Source organism: Lotus japonicus, chromosome 3 (genome assembly GCF_012489685.1).
Source record: "Lotus japonicus ecotype B-129 chromosome 3, LjGifu_v1.2".
In the NCBI taxonomy this organism is placed as follows: Eukaryota; Viridiplantae; Streptophyta; class Magnoliopsida; order Fabales; family Fabaceae; genus Lotus; species Lotus japonicus.
Window position 1 is genome coordinate 87,906,208 of NC_080043.1, and position 20,164 is coordinate 87,926,371.

General features: G+C 36.2%; 2 protein-coding genes and 3 non-coding genes across 5 annotated transcripts; 1 reads left to right on the plus strand and 4 right to left on the minus strand.

The window, feature by feature from the left end:
• Positions 1–7,133: 7,133 nt before the first annotated feature.
• LOC130709669 (small nucleolar RNA R11/Z151) lies at positions 7,134–7,217 on the minus strand. The gene has a single exon (XR_009010146.1). It is a non-coding gene; the product is annotated as a small nucleolar RNA R11/Z151 (small nucleolar RNA).
• A 6,936-nt stretch (positions 7,218–14,153) lies between these two features.
• Positions 14,154–14,433, plus strand: LOC130747008 (uncharacterized). The gene has a single exon (XM_057599819.1). It carries the CDS (start codon positions 14,233–14,235, stop codon positions 14,428–14,430), a length of 198 nt encoding a protein of 65 aa, XP_057455802.1. The 5' UTR covers positions 14,154–14,232; the 3' UTR covers positions 14,431–14,433.
• An 845-nt stretch (positions 14,434–15,278) lies between these two features.
• On the minus strand, positions 15,279–15,363 carry LOC130709670 (small nucleolar RNA R11/Z151). Its single transcript, XR_009010147.1, has one exon. It is a non-coding gene; the product is annotated as a small nucleolar RNA R11/Z151 (small nucleolar RNA).
• A 147-nt stretch (positions 15,364–15,510) lies between these two features.
• On the minus strand, positions 15,511–15,607 carry LOC130709667 (small nucleolar RNA Z157/R69/R10). Its single transcript, XR_009010144.1, has one exon. It is a non-coding gene; the product is annotated as a small nucleolar RNA Z157/R69/R10 (small nucleolar RNA).
• A 946-nt stretch (positions 15,608–16,553) lies between these two features.
• Positions 16,554–19,431, minus strand: LOC130747009 (peroxidase 3-like). Its single transcript, XM_057599820.1, has 4 exons — positions 19,111–19,431; positions 18,551–18,742; positions 17,325–17,484; positions 16,554–17,227 (listed from the first exon to the last, which is right to left on the minus strand). The coding sequence occupies exons 1-4, from the start codon at positions 19,318–19,320 to the stop codon at positions 16,815–16,817; spliced, it is 975 nt and encodes a 324-aa protein (XP_057455803.1). The 5' UTR covers positions 19,321–19,431; the 3' UTR covers positions 16,554–16,814.
• Between the last annotated feature and the right edge of the window lie 733 nt (positions 19,432–20,164).

The window sequence follows — 20,164 nt, forward strand, 5'->3', positions numbered from 1 at the left end:
ACAAAGCGACTATATCTTGCCTCCTCGCGGTAGCTCTCTTCACGACGGTGGAGACGACGTGAAGGACCTCCACCCTTCAAAACGACGGCGGCAAAGCCACGCTCTCTCGATCTGGGTTCGGTTGGCTCGATCTAAATGTGGTTGTGATTGCGGTGGGTGTGGTTGGGTTGGGGGTTGCTGTGGGGGGTGGGGTGGGGTTGTGGTGTGTGGCTCTTGTGAGTGGAGAGGTTGTGTGTCATGTGGTGCTGGCTCTAGGGATGAGATGTTTTTGGGGGGTTTTGGGTGTAGGCAGGGGACAAGGGTGGGTGGCGGTGTTATTATTTCTATGAAGTGGTGTGGTAAAGGGATGGTATCAAGCTTACGACTTTGATGCAGTTTTGGGACATTTGATTTGGTAGCTGGCAGGTGTGGCTTTGGCAGATGGTATTCGTCTGGTGTTCAATGTGATGGCAGATTGGCTCCTTCTAGCTCCAACTTATATGTTGTTTTTAGTTCTGTTCTTTGGTTTTTATCCAGTTGTGGGTTTGTTGTGAAGAAGAATGATGATGAATTGATATAAAGGTTAGTAATTACATGCATAAGACTTCGAGTTTGGATTTGGGTTTGGGTGCGGGTTTAATCAATCTTACACCCGAACCCAAACATGTTTTAAAATTCGGGTGAAACCCAAATTCAAACCCAAGGCCAAAGAAATCGGGTTTCTCCCGAAATTTCAGGGTTGGGTTTGGATCAGGCCCCACGGGTGTGGGTTTTCCTGCCATCTCTAATAATAATGCTTAGTTTTGTGGCAAGCTCTAATGAGTTTAGCCTCCAGAGAGAGGGGGAGAGTTTGAATCATTGCCAATGAAATTTTGTAATTTTATTTTTAATATAATAGATTTTTGGGTGAAAAAAAGTGACTTGTCCGTCGAACTAAAACAACTAATTTAGACCCCGATTTGTTTATATGAAAATAATCTATGGAAATAAGATTAAAATTAAAGTGAAGTGTGAATAAATCATTATTTTTATTTTATTTTTAGTACATTTGGTTTGAAGTGATGTCTTTTCATTTTGTTATTCATTTTTGTTTTTGGAGGGCAAGGCATGAGGGAATAAGATAATAGTGGGTTAATTTTATAAAAGAAAATGGAGTTGATGTCGGGTTCTTAATCTAGATAAGAATTAGGGAAGAAAATTGAAGACGGAGGATGAAGGTGGATGAGGAAGGATTTGATATGAATAAAAATAATTTATAAGGACTACAACTGAGCGGAAAAAATTTGTATGGTCCCCTCAGCTGATTAGATTTGTTATGTGAACAATGGGTGAATGGTCACTTTCGTCCCTATTGTTTCACGCGTCGGACATTTTAGTCCCTATTATATGGAAATGTTGCCCATGGTCCCTAATGTTGCAAATCGTCAATCACGTTGGTCCTGACCTTTGCTCCCGTAAGTGAACGTTAACGGGAAGGGTGATTTGGCACGTTAAGTACCCCAGTGGACTTGCCACATGGATTTAAATGTTGGAGAAAACATATAAGCTCCAATTTAGTCCCTGACCAAAATTCCCAAATCTGAAAAGCTTCAATCTCTCCATCATCTTCTTCCTCCTCATCATCTTACCCATAAATGATAAAAACTCTTTTTTTTCTTCATCATCTCATTCATGAACCAGATCAGGGAAAAAAAATTAAAATCTTCATCATCAATTCATTCCTCACCACCTTCATATTCACATCTGAAACCTTAGAACCAAAACCATAAACAAAATAAACCTAAAATCACTTTCTTTCCTAAATCCTCCACCGAAACCTTATTCTTCTTCTTCAATGGTAACCCTTGCATATCCGGCGGTGGCAAATAGGCATGGGTCTGAAGATGGAAGGTAGAGTGGCGTGGGAGTGGTGGGTTCGCAAGTTGAAGAGCTCTTGAACAGGTTTCTGAAGAAGGTCATGGGTTCCTCTCCTTCTTTCCCTTTTTTTGCTTCATGAGTTCCTCAGGTGGACGAAGATATAAGATCTGAACAAGGTCATGGCTTGTCAAATCTGGATTTTGGGTTTGTGGGTTAGGTTTTTTTTTCAATTTGGGGTTTTTAAAAATTATAATTATCATTGTAATGGAAATAATGTGGATTTGGGCACCGCTAGCAGTAATTATCATTGTTATGGTTGTTTTGAATAATGGTTTTGTCTTTGCATCTCTCTAAAATTGAGGACATGAAATTTGTGTGGTGTGAGATGTGGGACATAACTTCATGCTTCATCAGATCCAGAAAGTGATGAGCAGTGAAAATCATGAGAAATTGTGAAAATTTATTCTTTGGGTTTTTAATTTGTTCCTTTGATGGAGGGGGAGGGGGAGATGAATGAGTTGATGATGAAGCATTTAATTTTATTTGATGATTTGATTCATGAGTGAGATGATGAAGAAAAAGGAGAGTTGTTATCATGTTCAATTATTTTTTCTGGGTATGATGAGGAGGAGGAAAAAGATGATAGAGAGATTGAAGCTTTTCTGATTTGAAGATTTTGGTCAGGGACTAAAATGAAGTTTTTAAGTTTTCCCAAAAATTTCCCTAATATTTAAATCCACATGGCAAGTCCATTAGGGCACTTAACGTGCCAAATCACCTTTCCCCTTAACATTCACTAACGGGAGGCAAGCTATGGACTAAAGTGATTGATGTTTTGCAACTTTAGGGATCACGAGCGACATTTCCATAGAATAGGGACTAGAATGCCCGACACCTGTAACTTTAAGGACGAAAGTTACCATTCACCCGTAAACAATTGATCAGTCAAAATTAATGACTATAGCATAATGATTAAAAAAATTACTCAAATAACATTTTAAGGTTTCTTTTTAAGGACTCAATTTAATTTATAATATAAAGTAAATTAACTCAAACATATTTAAGCATTAATTTAAACTAGGTTAAATATGTTTCTAATCCATGATTTTTTTTTGATAAGCAAAGAAATATATTGATATGAAGTACAAGGGGTACTCCAACCCAATACAAGAAGGAAAGAGAAAGAAGCAATAACAGAAAAGGTGAATAAAAAATTACAGCTCAAGTGACCACTTTGACTACCCCTTGGAAGCATGGCTAAATTAAGAAATGCCTCATTAAAACCTTACTAGGAAAACCCCTTTGGGAAAAACCTAGTAAGGAAAAAGAGTACATACTTAATAAACTTAATAAGCCTAGAGGAGCCACCAAGAGGTATATACAAACAGCATATAAGTCCTTGATCAAAAAATTCCTCCATCAAATATGCTCTCCACTAATAGTGCTGTAACACAAGCCAGAGAAACATATGCACATAGCACCCACGGATCCTAGGCCAGCACATTTACCATTTGTGTTTATCATATCAACTTTAAGCACTCCCCTGGATTGGATCTCCAATCATACCATGTGTATCTGAAACCTTCAACCTTGGCCTTTAGCCATTGCCACGACTTCACTTGAATTAGCTCCAATATATTCCCAAGTTCCAGTGTTGCATCTTGGAAAATAATCCTGTTGCGCATAGTCCATATAGTCCAAGTAGCTGCCAGCCAAATAGCCAATTCACCAGCTTGTTGTGACTTAGGCCTTCCACTCATTGGAAATTGGAGAAAATGCTCTCTTGGTGTAGCAGGCAGCACCGCATCAAGACCTCTCCAAGCGTAGCAAAGGTACCAAATGCTTAAAGAGATTGGACATGAAAAAAATAAATGCCTGCTTGTTTCCCCTGTTTGATGGCACAGTGGACATAGCAGATCATCTTCAGTTCCCAGCACTTGTCTTCTGAATAGATTGTCCCTCGTTGGCACACGATTCTGGACCATTCTCCAAGCGAAAGCACGAACATGAGAAGGTGCAGGTACAGACCAGATCGACGCCAAGACTGAGTCACGCTCACCCAATTCTTTTTCCTGCAAAAACAGATAAGAGGAATTAACTGAATATACACCAGCCCCTTCAAGGCTCCATGTCCACTTGTCAGGCCTAGCCTCCACCAAGCTCACAGACCTCACTTCCTCCAATAATTCCATCAGCCACATTCGCTCCCTCCCCTGTAAATTCCTTCTCCATTTAAATTCCCAATTCCATTCCCCGTTACTCCATGTACCCATGTTCTTCACACTACACCATTTCTGTTTTGATAAATTAAACAATCTATGGAACCGAGATTCCAATGGTTGATTCCCCACCCACTTCTCAATCCAAAACAGTGTATCATTGCCTTCCATTACTGTCTTTTGGATCGCAGCTCCAAACCAATCCCAACCATCCATCAAGCAAGCTGATTTAATGTCCCTCCACCATGGGGATCCCCCTTGCATCTCACACCTTGCTTTTATTACTTTGCACCATAAGCAATTCGGCTCATTCAGAAATTTCCATTGCCATTTGCCGAGCAATGCCATATTAAACAGCCGCCAATCCTTTAACCCCAACCCTCCATACTCCTTTGGCAAACACACCTTCTCCCACTTCACCCAAGCAATTTTGTTCTCATTATCCGTACCACCCCACAGAAAATTACGCATAATACTTGTGCATATTTTAAGCACCCCTGCAGGAATCTTAAAGAAGGAGAGGAAGAAAAGAGGTATTGCATACAACACACTTTGGATGAGACATATTCGCCCACCAAATGATATATGCTTCTGCTTCCATGCTGACAATTTACCTCTTAATTTATTGATAATCGGCTCCCACATCATAAGTGAATTTAGTCTTCCACCAACAGGCATGCCCAAATATGTAAAAGGGACCTCCATCAACTTACAGTGTAATACAGCAGCATATCTTCTCAAACTTCCTCTATCCACCGCTATACCTGTGAGCTTGCTTTTGTGGAAATTTACTTTGAGACCCGAGGCCATCTCAAAGCAACGCAATACACATTTTAATACTTCTACATTTTGTCCGGTCGCCCTACCAATAAAGATAGTATCGTCAACAAACTGTAACATAGAAACTTCCAAGTCACTGTCCCTTCCGAATTTGAATCCTTCAAACCTGGCTAACGATAGTGCATTACGAAACAAACCACTTAATCCTTCTGCCACAATTAAGAATAAGAAAGGGGCAAGAGGATCTCCCTGTCTCAAACCCTTACCCATCCTAAACTCCTCACATGGGCTTCCATTCACCAAGACAGATACAGTAGCAGATTGGAGGCAATTTTGGATCCAATGAATCCATTTATCACTGAATTGCATTCTCTTCATCATGTAGGACAGAAACTCCCAATTTACCGAGTCGTACGCCTTTTCATAATCAACTTTGAAGATCAAAGTTGGGTTCTTTGCCTTCTTTGCTGCACTTATGGTTTCATTCACTACTACCACACTTTCCAGCATACTACGACCGCCCAAGAAAGCATATTGGTTTTCATGGATCACTTGGGGTAGAACCATTTTCAGTCGGTTCGCAAGAATCTTGGAAACAACTTTATATATACATCCAATGAGTGAAATTGGTCTAAAATCATTCAGACTTAAAGGAGAGCTCACCTTTGGAATTAAAGCAATAAATGAAGCATTACTGCCTTTGGGCCACACTCCCTTATTCCAGAAATCCTCAAGCACCCGATGGAAATCCTCCTTAATCAATTCCCAAAACTTCTGAATAAATTTGAAATTAAATCCATCAGGCCCCGGGCTTTTGTCCCCGCCACATTCCCACACTGCCTCCTTTACTTCTTCCATCCCAAACCGCCCTGTTAGCAATTCATTACCAGCATCTGAAATTGATTTGAATGTAACCCCATCCAATCGCAGCCAAGTTCCATTTAAATCCATGAAGCGTTGCTCAAAATATCTTTTCACCTCTGATTTAATTAATTGTGGATCCTCCACCCAGCTGTCGTCGATCATCAACCCCAAGATTGAGTTTGTGCGCCTCCTCCAATTAATAAGAGAATGAAAATACTTTGTATTTTGATCCCCCTCTTTGAGCCATCGTGATCTGGGTTTCTAATCCATGATTTATACACCCGTCTTAAGTCTAATAAAAAATAGTTAGTAAAAAAATATCTCTTTTTTGGTATTGGAAAATTTTTATTGGGTTCACAATTGTCTCTATAGTTGACATTTTTGTTTATTGATACTAAACCCAAATAACGATTCATGTAAACTTTTCACCATTTTTACGCTCATTATAAAGATAAATTGCAACCACCAGAGATTGAACCTTAGACCTCTCCCAACTTACATGTCTTTTAACTCTTACCACGAACTATCATTCAAGGACAAACTTTTCACATCTGATTTAATCTCTAACAATTCTCCTTTAAATTATCATTGTTCATTTTCAACTTGAAATTTAGTAAAAAAATTCAAAATTCATTTAGTGATTTTAATCCACTAAGACATAAGATCTATATAATGAAATTTCCAGAAATTTCTTTGAAAAATTCACATTTTCCATTTTTGGATTTCATCGATACCAAAAATATTTAATTTGTAAAATCTCTGTTTGTGACTCATGAATATTTGAATTTTTTTTGTTAAAGGTTTCTAGTCTACCTACTCTAAATATGAAAATTAGAAACCATAAAAAATTCAAAAAATGAAAACAAAAGGAGAAAATACAAATCAAAATTCTTAAGATTTATAAAACCAAAAATGAAAAAAAAATTAAATTTCAACAAAATTATAAGAAAAATCAATATATAAAATTAAATGAACAATAACAAATTTCACAAAAAATGTAAACTACTTAATGAGAATGGCCAATGGGGTTTCGATAGTGTTGTTGGATGGGGGTGCGAGGAGAGGAAGATGAAAAGCAATTTCAAAATTTTTGGTTGAGGAGTTTTGAAATAAAGAACTAAATCTGATAAAAGAAATTTGTTAGAACCAAAACACTGAAACAGTATGATAAACAAGGACTATTTTCAATCATACAAAAGATTTCCAGGACCAAAAACGAGATTTTTTATTATTAAGAACCATTTTAAATCCGGGTGAATAAGTTGGAGACCACACGTCAAAACTATTTTCCATATCCAATTATGTTCAATTTTTCGAAACACTATATGTTTGTTAATTTGGGATCCAAACTCGTTTTATGCCATCATTGAACAATTCAATATAAATCATACAGAAAATATGAAAACCAATTTTTTTAATTAAATAATCAAAGAAAGGCTTCAGTGTGTGTAACATTCAGATCATTGATAGAAATCTCACTGAAATCCGCTAAGATAAATAATTTATCATCATAAGCCCCTCAGTTAAGTGTAAAAACGAATGAAATTAGAGACAATTGAAAATTTTGAGGAATTAAAAGCATGTAACAGATGATTGAAGATAAAATTTAAACGAAAACCCTGAGGAATTTAATTGTGCTCAGTACCACAGCCAAGTGATTATAATCAGCTTCTGGGTGAAGTGCCCAGATCAGAAACTCTAGTCCACAAGTTGTCTCATCACAGCACATTCAATAAAATTGAAAAGAAAACAAAAAAATTATCGCACGAAAGATAGAAATTCTGAAAACCAAATTTCACAAAGACGGAAGCCTTTTGAATGATCTGGCTATGTAGAGCAAAATCTATAATCCCTGAAAGGAAATTTGATAACCGAGATGAGACGAGGTTGATGGGTTCGAGATGAAGAAACGACGGTGGAACAAGAGAGTGATGAAGAAAAGGAGAGTGTGTAGGTTGGAATATATAGGCTGCTAAGGACTCAGCCACAAATTAGGGTTTGAGCTGCGCTGAACATGAAGGGTGGGGCTGGACCTTAGACTTCAAACCCAAAGCCCACATCTTTTTTTTTGTTAAATATATTTTTGTCGGCTAAGCTAAGTCTACCCCGAGAGTGAAGTTGCATTGAATAATTGTTCCTTCACATCTCAAGGATGAGGTGGAAAGAGGTGAAGGATGAGAGAGATGAGAAGAAAATAAAAAGTAAGAGAGAGAAAATATAAGATAAGAGATAAAAATAAAAATATGTGAAAATAAAGTGTATACAAAATGAGGTATGAATATATCATTGTTGTTAAAAAATTAAATAATCTGAAAAAATGATGTCTGAAATTTTGTTAAGCCCACCAAGATACCCATGCCCAAGGTCGTCAATAATTACGACCATATCAATATATTAACGACCTTGGTCGTTAGTAAGTTGGCGCAAATTAATTCTAGGCTTAACTGCACTTTTGGTCCCCCACTTTAAATAAATGTACGATTTTAGTCCTTAACAAAAAACATTAGCAATTATCGTCCCTCACGTTTACTGCCGTTTGCAGTTTTAGTTTTCCGTCCAAATCAGTCAAATATTTAACGGTTTCTGGTTAAAAAGTTAATTAAAAATAAAAACAAAAAATGAATAAATAAATAAATAATAGAAAACCCAGAATCTTCATCTCTTCATCTCTTCATCTTCTTCTTTACATCATCTTCATCTTTCAATCCCCAAAACCCAGAACCCAACAATACACCAAACCCAAAGGCAGAAGCTTGACATCAGATCTCCTCAGACAAAACACCACCACCATCATCCTCAACATCTTCCCCGTATGAAAAACTCATATTTCCACCCCAAAGGCAGAAGCTTGACTTCATTTTCATTTCGATCCCAAACCCAGAAAACCCAACCCCAACCCAGACAGAGCCACCACCAAACCCCAACTCAGTAACCCAGAAACCACTAAAGAAGGAAGAAGATGAAAAGGACAATGATAGATCAAAACCACCAATACCCTCACCACCGAGGTCAACAAATTCGAGGTTTCCTATGTGGGTGGTTTGGGAGTTTCCAACTCTACTATGATTCTGGTTGGAGTTTTCGTATTTTTGGCTCTGCACTATGATTCTGGTTGTAGCTTGGTGGTGGTAGCTGACTCGCTGTGTTGTGTTGTGTTTGGTTTTTTAGGACAGAAGGGGGTGGGGGAGAAGAGGCTTGGTGGCTGGTGGCGTGGTGTTGTGCGGTTTGGTGTTGGGGAGATGAGGCGGTGGCTGGGTTTAAAAATATACAATTTGATCAATGGAGGTGGATTGTTGACAATATGGTAGTCCAAACGATGAATATGGTTCCTTTTTGTGGGGTTTGTTTGTAATTAAGCTTAGATTTTCCTGTTTTTGCTGTTTATCTGATGCCTATTACAAGAATTTCAGATTGTATTCCTTTTTGAGGTACTGTGGTGTCTATGTTTACTAAAGTGTATGATGTGAGGATTTGGGGTTGCAGGCTTTGGGGTTTTGGGTATGTATTTTCTGGGCTTTAAGATGTAGATTTGTGAAGAAGATGAATATTCATCATCTTTCTATGTTTTTGTTTCTTCCTTCATTTTTTTATTCAGAAACCGTTAAATATTTGACGGATTTGGACGGAAAACTAAAACTGCAAACGGCGGTAAACGTGAGGGACGATAATTGCTAATGTTTTTTGTTAAGGACCAAAATCGCACATTTGTCTAAAGTGGGGGACCAAAAGTGCAGTTAAGCCTTAATTCTATCTAAAAATTTATGTACCGCCTAATGATCGGCGTTCTAAACTATCAAAAACAATCTTTTTATTATTTTTGCATCCCTATATAATCTTGAATTGACCCTTGAAATAAATCTAAGAGCTATAATTAAATGTTATTATCTCTCACCTTAAACAATACATGTAAGTGTAAGAGAAAACTAAACTTAAGCATTCATTTCCCTATTACATATTGGATAATTCTAAATTTGAAAACCCTCTCTTACTCGCTCTCTCCTGTTTCCCTCTTTGATAGTGCCTTGTTCACTTCAATACCCTATTATTTTGTTAATTGTTGAGAGTTTCAATGTTCATACCTAACATGCTTGATCAGGGGCGGAGCCAGGAATTTCAGAAGGGGGGACTGAGATCTAAAGGAATATAATTTGTAAGAAAATTTCAATTTTTATCAAATAAAAAATTTGAAAAAAAAAATATTTTGGTGAGAACAAAAAATTAGTTTGAGTGCAAGAGATATTTTATATAAGCATAAGAAATAAAAGATTAGTTTGGGGGCAAGAGATACTAACCGCCTCATAAGTATTCTGGTGATAATAAAAAATCATAATCAATAAAAAGACTATCTTGTAGATAATTGAAGAGAAAAACCACAAAATATCTCTTCCGCACCAAAAAATTATTAGCACAAAAGTCCACTAAATCTTAAAGGATCCTTTTTACAAACTTTGGATGTGCATAATTTGTATCACTTCCTTTTCAAGCAAAATACAAGCACCACAAATTCAATCACATATAATCAGACCAATTAAGCAACAAAAAAGAGAATTAAACCAATAAATTCAAGTTTGAATTCATGAAAGTTGAATATCCATAAAAAGTCATACATGAGAAAGTGAAGAGCAAGAGAGAAAATTGAGAGGTTCTAAATATTGTACCAGCTAAGCAAAATCTCTTGTTCTTTTTCTTTGTCTTGTTTGAGTTGTTTCTTTAATTAAACAAATCCAAACAAGGCAATAAGTTTTCTTCTCTATGCCTTGTTTTTTCATTTCTCCTGCTTTTGTTTCCTTCCATTAGAAAAACACGGCCTCACTACTATCTTAATGTTTTTTTTTGAAATGACTACTATCTTAATGTTATGTTTTTAAAATATTATAACTTTGGATGTGTGTAGGTCCCGTTACATGTGATTATTAAAAGAAAAAAATAGAAAGAGGAGCTGCATGTGCTGTATGTGCAGACGGTGGTGCTCACACCCTGTGACTCTCACTTCCTCTTGCCTAGTTTCCTCTAAATGCTCTGCTTCATAAAAATTTCTTTAGAAATTTCAAGAAGCCAGGGGTGACTAAGCACAGGGAAGTCACCCCTGTGCTTCCGCCACTGTGCTTGATTCTATTTTAAAATGTATATTAGTTAACTCTTTGTGATACTTGTTATTTGGTGGTGGCTGGTGACTATTGGGTAGAGAAAAGGGAAGAGATGAGCTAGAGTTTTTTATTTTGGTTGAAGGTGGGAGAGAAGCTCAAGCTTCTTGAAGATGTTGGATTTCTTTTGGGTAAATGGTCACATTGGTCCTTGAATGTTTGCACCGACTTCAGAATCGTCCTTGGATGAATTTTATTAGGCTCGCGGTCCCCAGATGTGGCAAAAAATAGTCATATTAGTCCCTGACGTTAAAATCCCCTAACGTCCGTTAACCCAATTAATAAAAGTCAACATTATCTTTCTAATTTTCTTTCACTTTGGTCCCTTTCTTCTTTCTTCCACCCTCTTCACCCCCTCCTTCCATCATTTTCACCAAAACCCAATTTCAAAATTGAACTATCAGCATATGTTTCCAATTGGATTCTTGAAAGGAAGCACAAAAGGAGATAGGGATCTGTAAACAATTCTCCACTGAAATCAGAAAGGCCAAAAATTCAACTTTAATCACACAGTCAAAATATTCATGAACCCATTTTCAAGATGAAATATTTCTGTGATTCCCATTCCATATTTTCTTTCCCAGAAAACAAAAACATACACTTTCTTTTCATCCTTCACCAGAATCAGTGAAACAAAAAATTCACCCCTCCTCTGTTTTCATCCTCAAAACCAGAACAGAGAAGTCAAAATGCAACAGTAAACCCAAATTTACACACAGAATTCATGGTTTTCATACAAACAACACTTTCTCTTTCAGCTCAGGACTAGTCTCACAACCCATGAAAACAAGACCCAGATGAAAAAAAAACAACAAATACACACAAACACTCAGAAAATGTTGCTCTTCTGGTGAACCAGCAAAGACCCAGAAACTTTTTTAGAAGCTTCAACCATGGGAATTCGCTGCAAGAGACTCAGATCCACATGGGGGTTGTAGAACAATGGTTGCATTGACTTTGTGAGGAGAATGGTAGCTAGCTAGCTAAACTAGTGACACACATAGTGAGGTTCTGAAACAGGAAGGGATGGTGTTGGTTTTGTTTAATATAAGGAGACAATGAGATCGTTGAAAGATTATGGATGTGATTAATGGGAGGAAGTTGCTTGGTTCGTACCCGTGTTGATGTTGTTGTTGTTGTTGTTACAGAGTGAGAGTGGCAAAGATGGGGGTGGGTTTTGGTGAAAATGATGGAAGGAGGGGGTGAAGAGGGTGGAAGAAAGAAGAAAGGGACCAAAGTGAAAGAAAATTAGAAAGATAATGTTGACTTTTATTAATTGGGTTAACGGACGTTAGGAGATTTTAACGTCAGGGACTAATATGACTATTTTTTGCCACATCTGGGGACCGCGAGCCTAATAAAATTCATCCAGGGATGATTTTGAAGTCGGTGCGAACATCCAGGGACCAATGTGACCATTTACCCGATTTCTTTTTAATAAAAACTGTTAAATATTTATTTTATAATTAAAAACCGTTAAATATTGGACGGAAAACTAAAACTGCAACTGTTAGTAAATGTGAGAGATGCTGTAGGCTAACAAATTTCTAAAAGGACCAAAACTATCAAGTCGTGATAAGTTAGGGAACAAATATATTATTAAGCCTAAGTGATAAATGACGCTATTTATGCAATTGCACATAATTATGGAAAATAGGAATCTAGGCGGTTAATTGGCTCAAGACATAAAACAATTTTGACATTAGGACAAACTGTCTCTGGCAGGGCAGTGTATATATTTTTTGAGACCTAAGATGAAAAATGTTAAACTCTTAAATAGACTTTCTTTTAACCAAAATTTCAAAGGGCCTTAATATATCATATAAATTATAAATTTGAGTTGCGAATCATTTATCAGAGTTTCATAATCGAATAATTATTACATTTCACTTTCAATTACCTCTCTCAAATCTAAATAATATATATTATATATGCACTATTAAGTTTTTGGGCCTAAGGCAAATGTCTCAGTTACCTTGCATTGTACACGAATCTAGTATCTGATTTTTTGCAATGGCAAGAGGCGAACCCGTGAAATTCGAGTACTTTTCTTTTCCTATCGTTGTGGTGGCTTACACTCGTGTTATGGAGTTATGATTCATTCACATCTAACTTTCTCTTTCATCTCATTTCCACTCATTTTTTTTATCTCTTTGTATTTTCTTTTACACCATACATCATATCTTTCATTTGTCTCAATTTTCAAAATATTCTCATGAGGTGGAGGTGAAATTAAAGTGTGTATGAAATTTTATTCCGCGCAATGCCCTTGCTAAGGATTCTTTGGTGAATAATAAGGAAAGGATGTATTGTTGTGTGAAACAAAGAAAGGTCACATGACTTATAATTATGTATTCTTTGATGAGATAAAAGATTGATTTAACCGTTATGACAACCTTAATACTGATGAACCAAGCGAACACAAATCTAGTCAGATCAAGACAACCACACCTTCATCACTATCTTCTATTGTTGGGCTTAGGGCTGTCCAGCATGAACTGGACCGAATCGGACCAGGTCAAACCGAGCCATTTTTTGTCATTTCGGTCCGGTCAGGCCGGTTCACGGGTCCAGCGGGTGACATGAGCCCGATTTTGTAGGTTTGGTTCGGTCAGTTCCGGTTTGGGCTTGAGGCGAACCGAACCGACCGAAGTAACTTAAAAAAAACGGCACAATCAACCCAGAGCCACCCTCAACCCTATGTGTATATGCCTCAGCAGCCGTCACACTCATTCTTCTCTTCTCACATTTTCTTCTCTTCTTCCCCACCCGTTGGACACCCCTAGTTGGGCTTCTTGGGGTGGGGTAGGGTAGCATTGTTCAATGTGGTGAAAGGAAGCTCAGTACATTTGTGTGAAACTATTTTTTGGGTTCAAATAATTGAAGCTTTGTGGTTTCATCGACCGTGGGTCAGTTCAAAACTGATCCACGGTGGTCCACTTTAACTTCCACCCTTGGATATAATACTAAAATATTGAGTGATCCAGATTTAATGTTTAAAAAAAAGACAATGACAGATATACCCTTACTCTACTTTCTCTCCTTTTCTTCACTTGCAAAACCCCTTTCCCGCTGTTCACTCTCCCTTGCAGAACCCTTCACTGTCGCCTTTAAGCCCTATTTTTTTTTTATGTTCATATTATTGGAGTGAATGATTTTTTCTAGAAAATGTAAATATGTTAGATTTTTTAATTATCGCACAAGCATTGTAAAAGGTAGAAATAAATATGCATACATTTAGACCATAATTTTTTTACCTAACCTTAACAAATCAAGGTCATTAGACATTCAAATATCCCTAACAAGGGTAAGGTTGTATCGTGTTGCGTGCTATTGCTTTCTTTGTCGTTTCCGTATTCAGGACCAAACCCTAGCTCTACATCACAACCATGTCTTCCAAGCAAGGTGGAAAAGCTAAGCCTTTGAAGAAACCCAAGTCCGATAAGAAGAATTACGATGAGGTTGACATGGCTAACATTCCGAAGAAAAAAAAAGAGGAGAAGGCTCCTCTAAAGGAGTTGAAAGCCAAGGCATCACAGAAGGGAAGCTTTGGAGGTTCTGGCCTCAAGAAAAGTGGAAAGAAATAAGGGCTCTATGTCATGAATGTATACACTACATCTATTATTGAGCTCTGTAATTACTATGAGTACTTCGTCTACTTAATTGCTGGTGCTAGTACTTAACCGGAGTCATGTCATGAGATTAGTGCAATAAGTTACTTGTTTGTAGCTTTATTGTGTGTTGACTTTGGGGTTCTGATAATAACATCTCTTTAGTGTTGGCTTGTTGCTTTTGCAAAAAATAAATATATGGATATCTATCAAGATTGAGTTAGGCTAGTTAAAAAATCTATGGACCAATGTATGTATACTTATTGGCGATACTTATTTATATAAGTTTGCACTATTTCTCTATTTATATTTATAGTTATTTTAATTATTGCTACAATACTATTTCTCTATTTATAGTTATTTCTACTCATTTGTACTACTTCTCTATTTAACTAAATCTACCGAATTCTAAAAGTTACTCCTTTCATTCCAACAATTATCATTTTAGTCCCTCATCATATTTTTTTTCAAACTTTTTGCAAATATGACTTTTCTGAATATTTTTTTTTTGAAAGTTGCAAATATGACTTTTATGAATAAAATTCATGGATTAATGCTAAATATCACTAATGAGCATTTGGTTCAATATGTTTTGTGAAAGGAAAATGCTTTGTTAAAATAACAGTCCCGTGAAGGAAATGAGTCTCTAGTGCAGCATGTCCAACAAACAAGAATGAATCAGTTAATTTGGAGTAAAATACATGTAAACCGAGAAGGATGCCAAGGAAAGGAGGATTTTCAGTAGTTTGAGAACCGACAACAGCAATTATTTTTAAATAAATTATCAACAAGCCAGAACAATGCACAACTGAAAAATAAAGCAAAGGCTTCAGTGTGTGTAACATTCAGATCATTGATAGAAATCTCACTGAAATCCGCTAAGATTAAAAAATGTATCATCATAAGCCCCTCAGTACAGCAACCCAAAAAATGAATAAATTAATGAAATTAGAGAAAAATTGAAAAATTTCAGGAATGAAAATTAAAAAACATGTAAAAGATGATTGAAGATAAAAACTAAACGAAAACCCTAATTTTGATAAAATTGAGGAATTTAATTGTGCTCGGACAGCCAAGGGTTTATAATCAGCTTCTGGGAGAAGAACCCAGATCAGAAACTCTAGTCCACAAATTGTCTCGTCACAGCACATACACCAGAAATTTCAAATGAGAAAAATAAAATTGTAACACAAAACATTGAAATTCAGAATCCAAATTTCACAAAGATGGAAGGTTTTGAAAATTCAATCCCGGAATTGCAGAATGCAAGAGTGAAAGTGATGTAGAAACGATGTAGAATAAGAATGTCGTGATGAAAACAAAGGGTGTGTAGTTAAGAATATATAGGCAGTGAATTAGGGTTTGTGGCACAGGGTCTTCGCTGAACATGAAGGCTGTAACTCATAAATTAGGATGGGCTGGACCTTAAATTTCAAGCCCAAAGCCCATATTTTAATTAATTTTCTCTTTTTTTTTTGAAAATATTAATTTTCTCTTTATTTTCAATAAGAATACAAACAATTAATTTTATCATATCTTGTTCCTATGTAACCATTTTTTTTGTCATATCTTTATATTCAAAGGATATCTCAAATTGTAAGAATTGTGTGACGTATGGGGTTGGAAAGGAAAATGTCACCAATTCCTGATGAGTGTAATTTATGTTTACAATGAAGTGTTTTTTTTTTAAGAAAATAGTTTAACGAGATGAAATCTTATCATAACATAAATATAAGCATGTGAGAACTAAAAAAAACCTCAATCAATTGGATAAAATTATGAGTTTGTTTGATTTTTTCATCAATTTTTTTTGGATTCACAACTAAATGTATGATTTGTGAAGTTCTTTTTTTAAGGTAAAAAACCGATATTCATTAAGATTGAAATTGGAACATTACAAATTCAAGATGATTCATAATTTTATTTAAAAAAAAATGACATTGATTATTCAGAACAAATAATAATCAAACATGTTTAATTTAAAAAAAAACATGTTTGTATCTTTTTTTTCAATTATAAAAGCTAAAAATTATTTTACAACAGTAATCAAATAAATAACATATTCCCACAAAATGCTAAAACCCTTGTATCCAAGAAAATAAATAAATAAACACTTCTTTGATTCATAGGAAAATTAATACATTTCCAACAATCTGTGCATCAATTACAGTTTTCTCTCCCTCTCACTTCTGCTTTATTATTCCCATAAGAACATGATTTCCCATCAAACCAATCACAAACCAACCACATTGTGTGGAGTCTCATGTATCAAGACCACACTAACATAAGATAAATAACAAAACCCAAAAGAATTGTGTTGTAAGAAATTGCATAGAGGATGAATAATTATCAAGAAAGGCTCAGTTATTTACTAGTGCACAATGCTTCCTGATCTCTCCTTTAGTCCCAGTCAAGACATTAATTCTGCCCATTTTCTCCATGGACTTGGCAAATCCAAGAAAAAATTTCTGAGTTGACCGGAGTTGTTGAGTGATAATAGACCTTGTAACAGAGCTATTCAGCAATGCAGCATCTGATTCGAACAAACCCCGTCTCTTCAGGACTTGTTTGTAGTAACCAAGATCAAATGTATTGCGACTTCCAGGGTCCATCTCAATAAGTGTCTTTTGATCATTGATGTTCTTACACTTAAAGGTTTTGAGATTTGTTGCATATTCACTGTCTAGATCTGGGTCTTGTCCACCCTTTCCAGTAAAATTGTACAACCTAGTTGAAATTGTTGAGCAATGGGAAATACCAATTGTGTGAGCACCTGAAAGAATTGAAATTTTGGTGATTAGTTACAAAGTAATTTAACAAGTGCAGCACATAATGAGAAGGGAACTTTGTGTTTGAATTATTTGACATACCAGAAAGCAAGACCAAATCATTTACATCAAGTCCCACATTGGCAAATATTGTTATGAGGGTGGTAAGGTTGTGAAATGGAGCAGGAAGGGCACGAGCATCAGGTGCGTTAGAAATCAACCCATCCCTTCTTCCTGTTGGAACATTCCAATAAGGTCCACCCTGCAAAGTGAAAACCCATGTCAGTCAATGAAAACAAACAAAAATGAGTAAATTGTACTCTACGTAAGAAAGTTAAGAAGCATGGTTATATTTTATTTGCTTAAATAAGTTTTTCGTCCTTAACCTTTACATAATACCTGGTTTTCGTCCCTCGCCGGAGCAAAGATGGAGTTTAGTCCCTAACCTTTGCCAAAACGTTTGGTTTTCGTCCCTCCGGAGCTCTAGGTCAACGTCGGAGCTCCGGTGGCCCATGTGGCATCGCCACGTGGGATTAATGAGGCCAGGTGTTATTTTTTTTTTAACCTTTGCTCTCTTTATTCTCACCCTGTTATCTCTCTCTTTCTCACTCACTCCTTTGCTGCAATTAACTTGTCCCCTTTGTGCTTAGGTTTAGGTTTCTGAAATCTGCTTCTAATTTTGCAAATTAAAACTTCCCAAATCTCAGTGCATTTGGGGGGCTGCCAGGCTTGGGGTAATTATATTCTGGGTTTCGACTTTGGAGATGAAGATATGTGAAGTGAATGAATATTCAATGTTTGTTGAAGGAATTTTTGTCTGGGTTTTTGAAGATTCAAATGAAGATGATGAAGAAGATGCTTGAAGAATATAATTTTTTTCTTTTTTTAAAAATTTTAAAAAATTAAAAGAATTAACACGTGGCCTCATTAATCCCACGTGGCCATGCCACATGGGCCACCGGAGCTCCGACGTTGACCCAAAGCTCCGGAGGAACGAAAACCAAACGTTTTGGCAAAGGTTAGGGACTAAACCCCACATTTGCTCCGGCAAGGGACGAAAACCAGGTATTATGTAAAGGTTAGGGACGAAAAACTTATTTAAGCCTATTTTATTTTATTTTCTAAGACATCTCCTCTTGTGAGACAATATTTTGTTCTAGTTGTAAACATTCACATCTTGGTGAAATTAGCTCTCTCAGTTGAGGTTTTCCCAGACACAAAACTCGAACTCAAGATTTTACTTAAATCAAATATCTCTTGAACCAATCATCGGTTAGTGTATTAGGGAAGACAATGTAGAGATAAGGATGAAAGAAGTGAGTACTCACAATTGCATGAACAGAGTCTCTGGCAGTCAAAGCTACTATATCAGCACAAGAGACTACCCCAGGACATTCTGCTTCAAGAATGCTCTTTATTGTGTCAATGAATCCAAAGCCTCTGACTGTAAGATTTGGGAGAGCGTCCTTTTCAGCTAGATTGGTTTTTGTTGAGTTCAAAAGCACTGATGCATCACAGCCCTGAAATACCAAATGTTAGCTCAACAATTTAATACATTCGAAAAACTTATTTGAAATTGAGTTTATCTTATAACATAAACGCTTCAGTAAGTGTTTGAGAAAACTCGTGTAAATAGTTTATGACTATTTTGAGTTTATTTTCATAAATTATATAGGTTATTATATGAATAAGCGCTCATGACCCACACTTTGAGCTCATTTCATAAAGTTTTTTAAATTAGTTTATAAATAAGCGCTTATATGATAAATATTTATTACTGTAAGTGTTTAATTAAGATGTTTAGGCAAACACGTGATCAAAATATTGGCTAACTATAACTTAACATGAGAATGAAAACACAAGCATGAACTGAATATATTGTGCATACCCTGACAAAACAGTCATGGAAATGCAGTCTTATGAGTGCAGCTGCTAGTGATGGGACATGGGGGATATGCTCATGAACATACTTCAGAACGATTTGCTCAGCTTTAGGGCATCTTCTAGCATAGAAACCTTGTTGCAATTGAGCATGGCTTGATCCAATTAATGCTACAAGGAAAATAATCAGAGCCCTGAAGTAACTCTGGCCTCCCATTTTAATAAAGTTTGCAGAGATCTTAATGGCCAGAGTAACTAAGTTTAGAAGATATGAAAACTAAGATAGTTCTTCAGAGAAGCAATTTCATTTCTCTTGTAGTTTCCTGAACAATCACTAGTTATTTATAGTGCTCAGTTTGTCACAATAAACCATGCAGCAAACTAACATGTGGTGTGAGGCTGTAGTTCATGTTATCACTATCCCTTTTCACGTGATAATCATAGTAGTCTAATAAAAAAAAGGGGTTAGTTAGGCATGTCCTTGTAAGTTAATTATGAGTAATTTCCGAATTTGGTTTCAAACCTTATGTACAAAGCTTGTGTCTCATTATCATTATCGTTCTGATTTCTAAGATTTTGACATGTTAATTTTTTTTAGTTGAGACAAGAATATACACCGCCGACATTATGTGGCAAAAACAAGACGTCTGAGACTAAAGGGACCAAAATTAAAAGAAGTCAAGATCAAATAATATGGTAAGTCTATAATAATTTATACAACTCATATACATACATACATATATCTCATGTAAAAAATTCAAAGTTGAAAAGCTTGGGGGCCATGATACGGGTGTGTCCCCCCCCCCCTCTTCACCATTGTGGACATCAATTACTAGTCTCCTAGCTAGAATATCAATTAAGAATCACTATAAGATGTTAAAATTTAATTAGTGGGATGAAATTAATAGAAACACCATTTGGTACAGAATATCTTGATCCGATTTTCTGAATGCCTTTTCTTTATTGTCAAGTGATATTTTACTACAATGCCATATCACATATTCCACTGTGGACCATGTAGCTTTGCTTTATCAGATTGTATAATCTTAATGTTAACGTTT

What these genes read in the sequence shown, in the direction of transcription:
- LOC130747008 (XM_057599819.1), top strand. Translation starts at nt 14,233, where the DNA reads ATGTCTTCCAAGCAAGGTGGAAAAGCTAAGCCTTTGAAGAAACCCAAG.
- LOC130747009 (XM_057599820.1), bottom strand. Translation starts at nt 19,320, where the DNA reads ATGGGAGGCCAGAGTTACTTCAGGGCTCTGATTATTTTCCTTGTAGCA. An exon ending in TCCATGACTGTTTTGTCAGG is followed by an intron (nt 18,743 to 19,110) that starts GTATGCACAATA and finishes TTGGTATTTCAG; the next exon opens with GGCTGTGATGCATCAGTGCT. An exon ending in GAGACTCTGTTCATGCAATT is followed by an intron (nt 17,485 to 18,550) that starts GTGAGTACTCAC and finishes TTCACTTTGCAG; the next exon opens with GGTGGACCTTATTGGAATGT.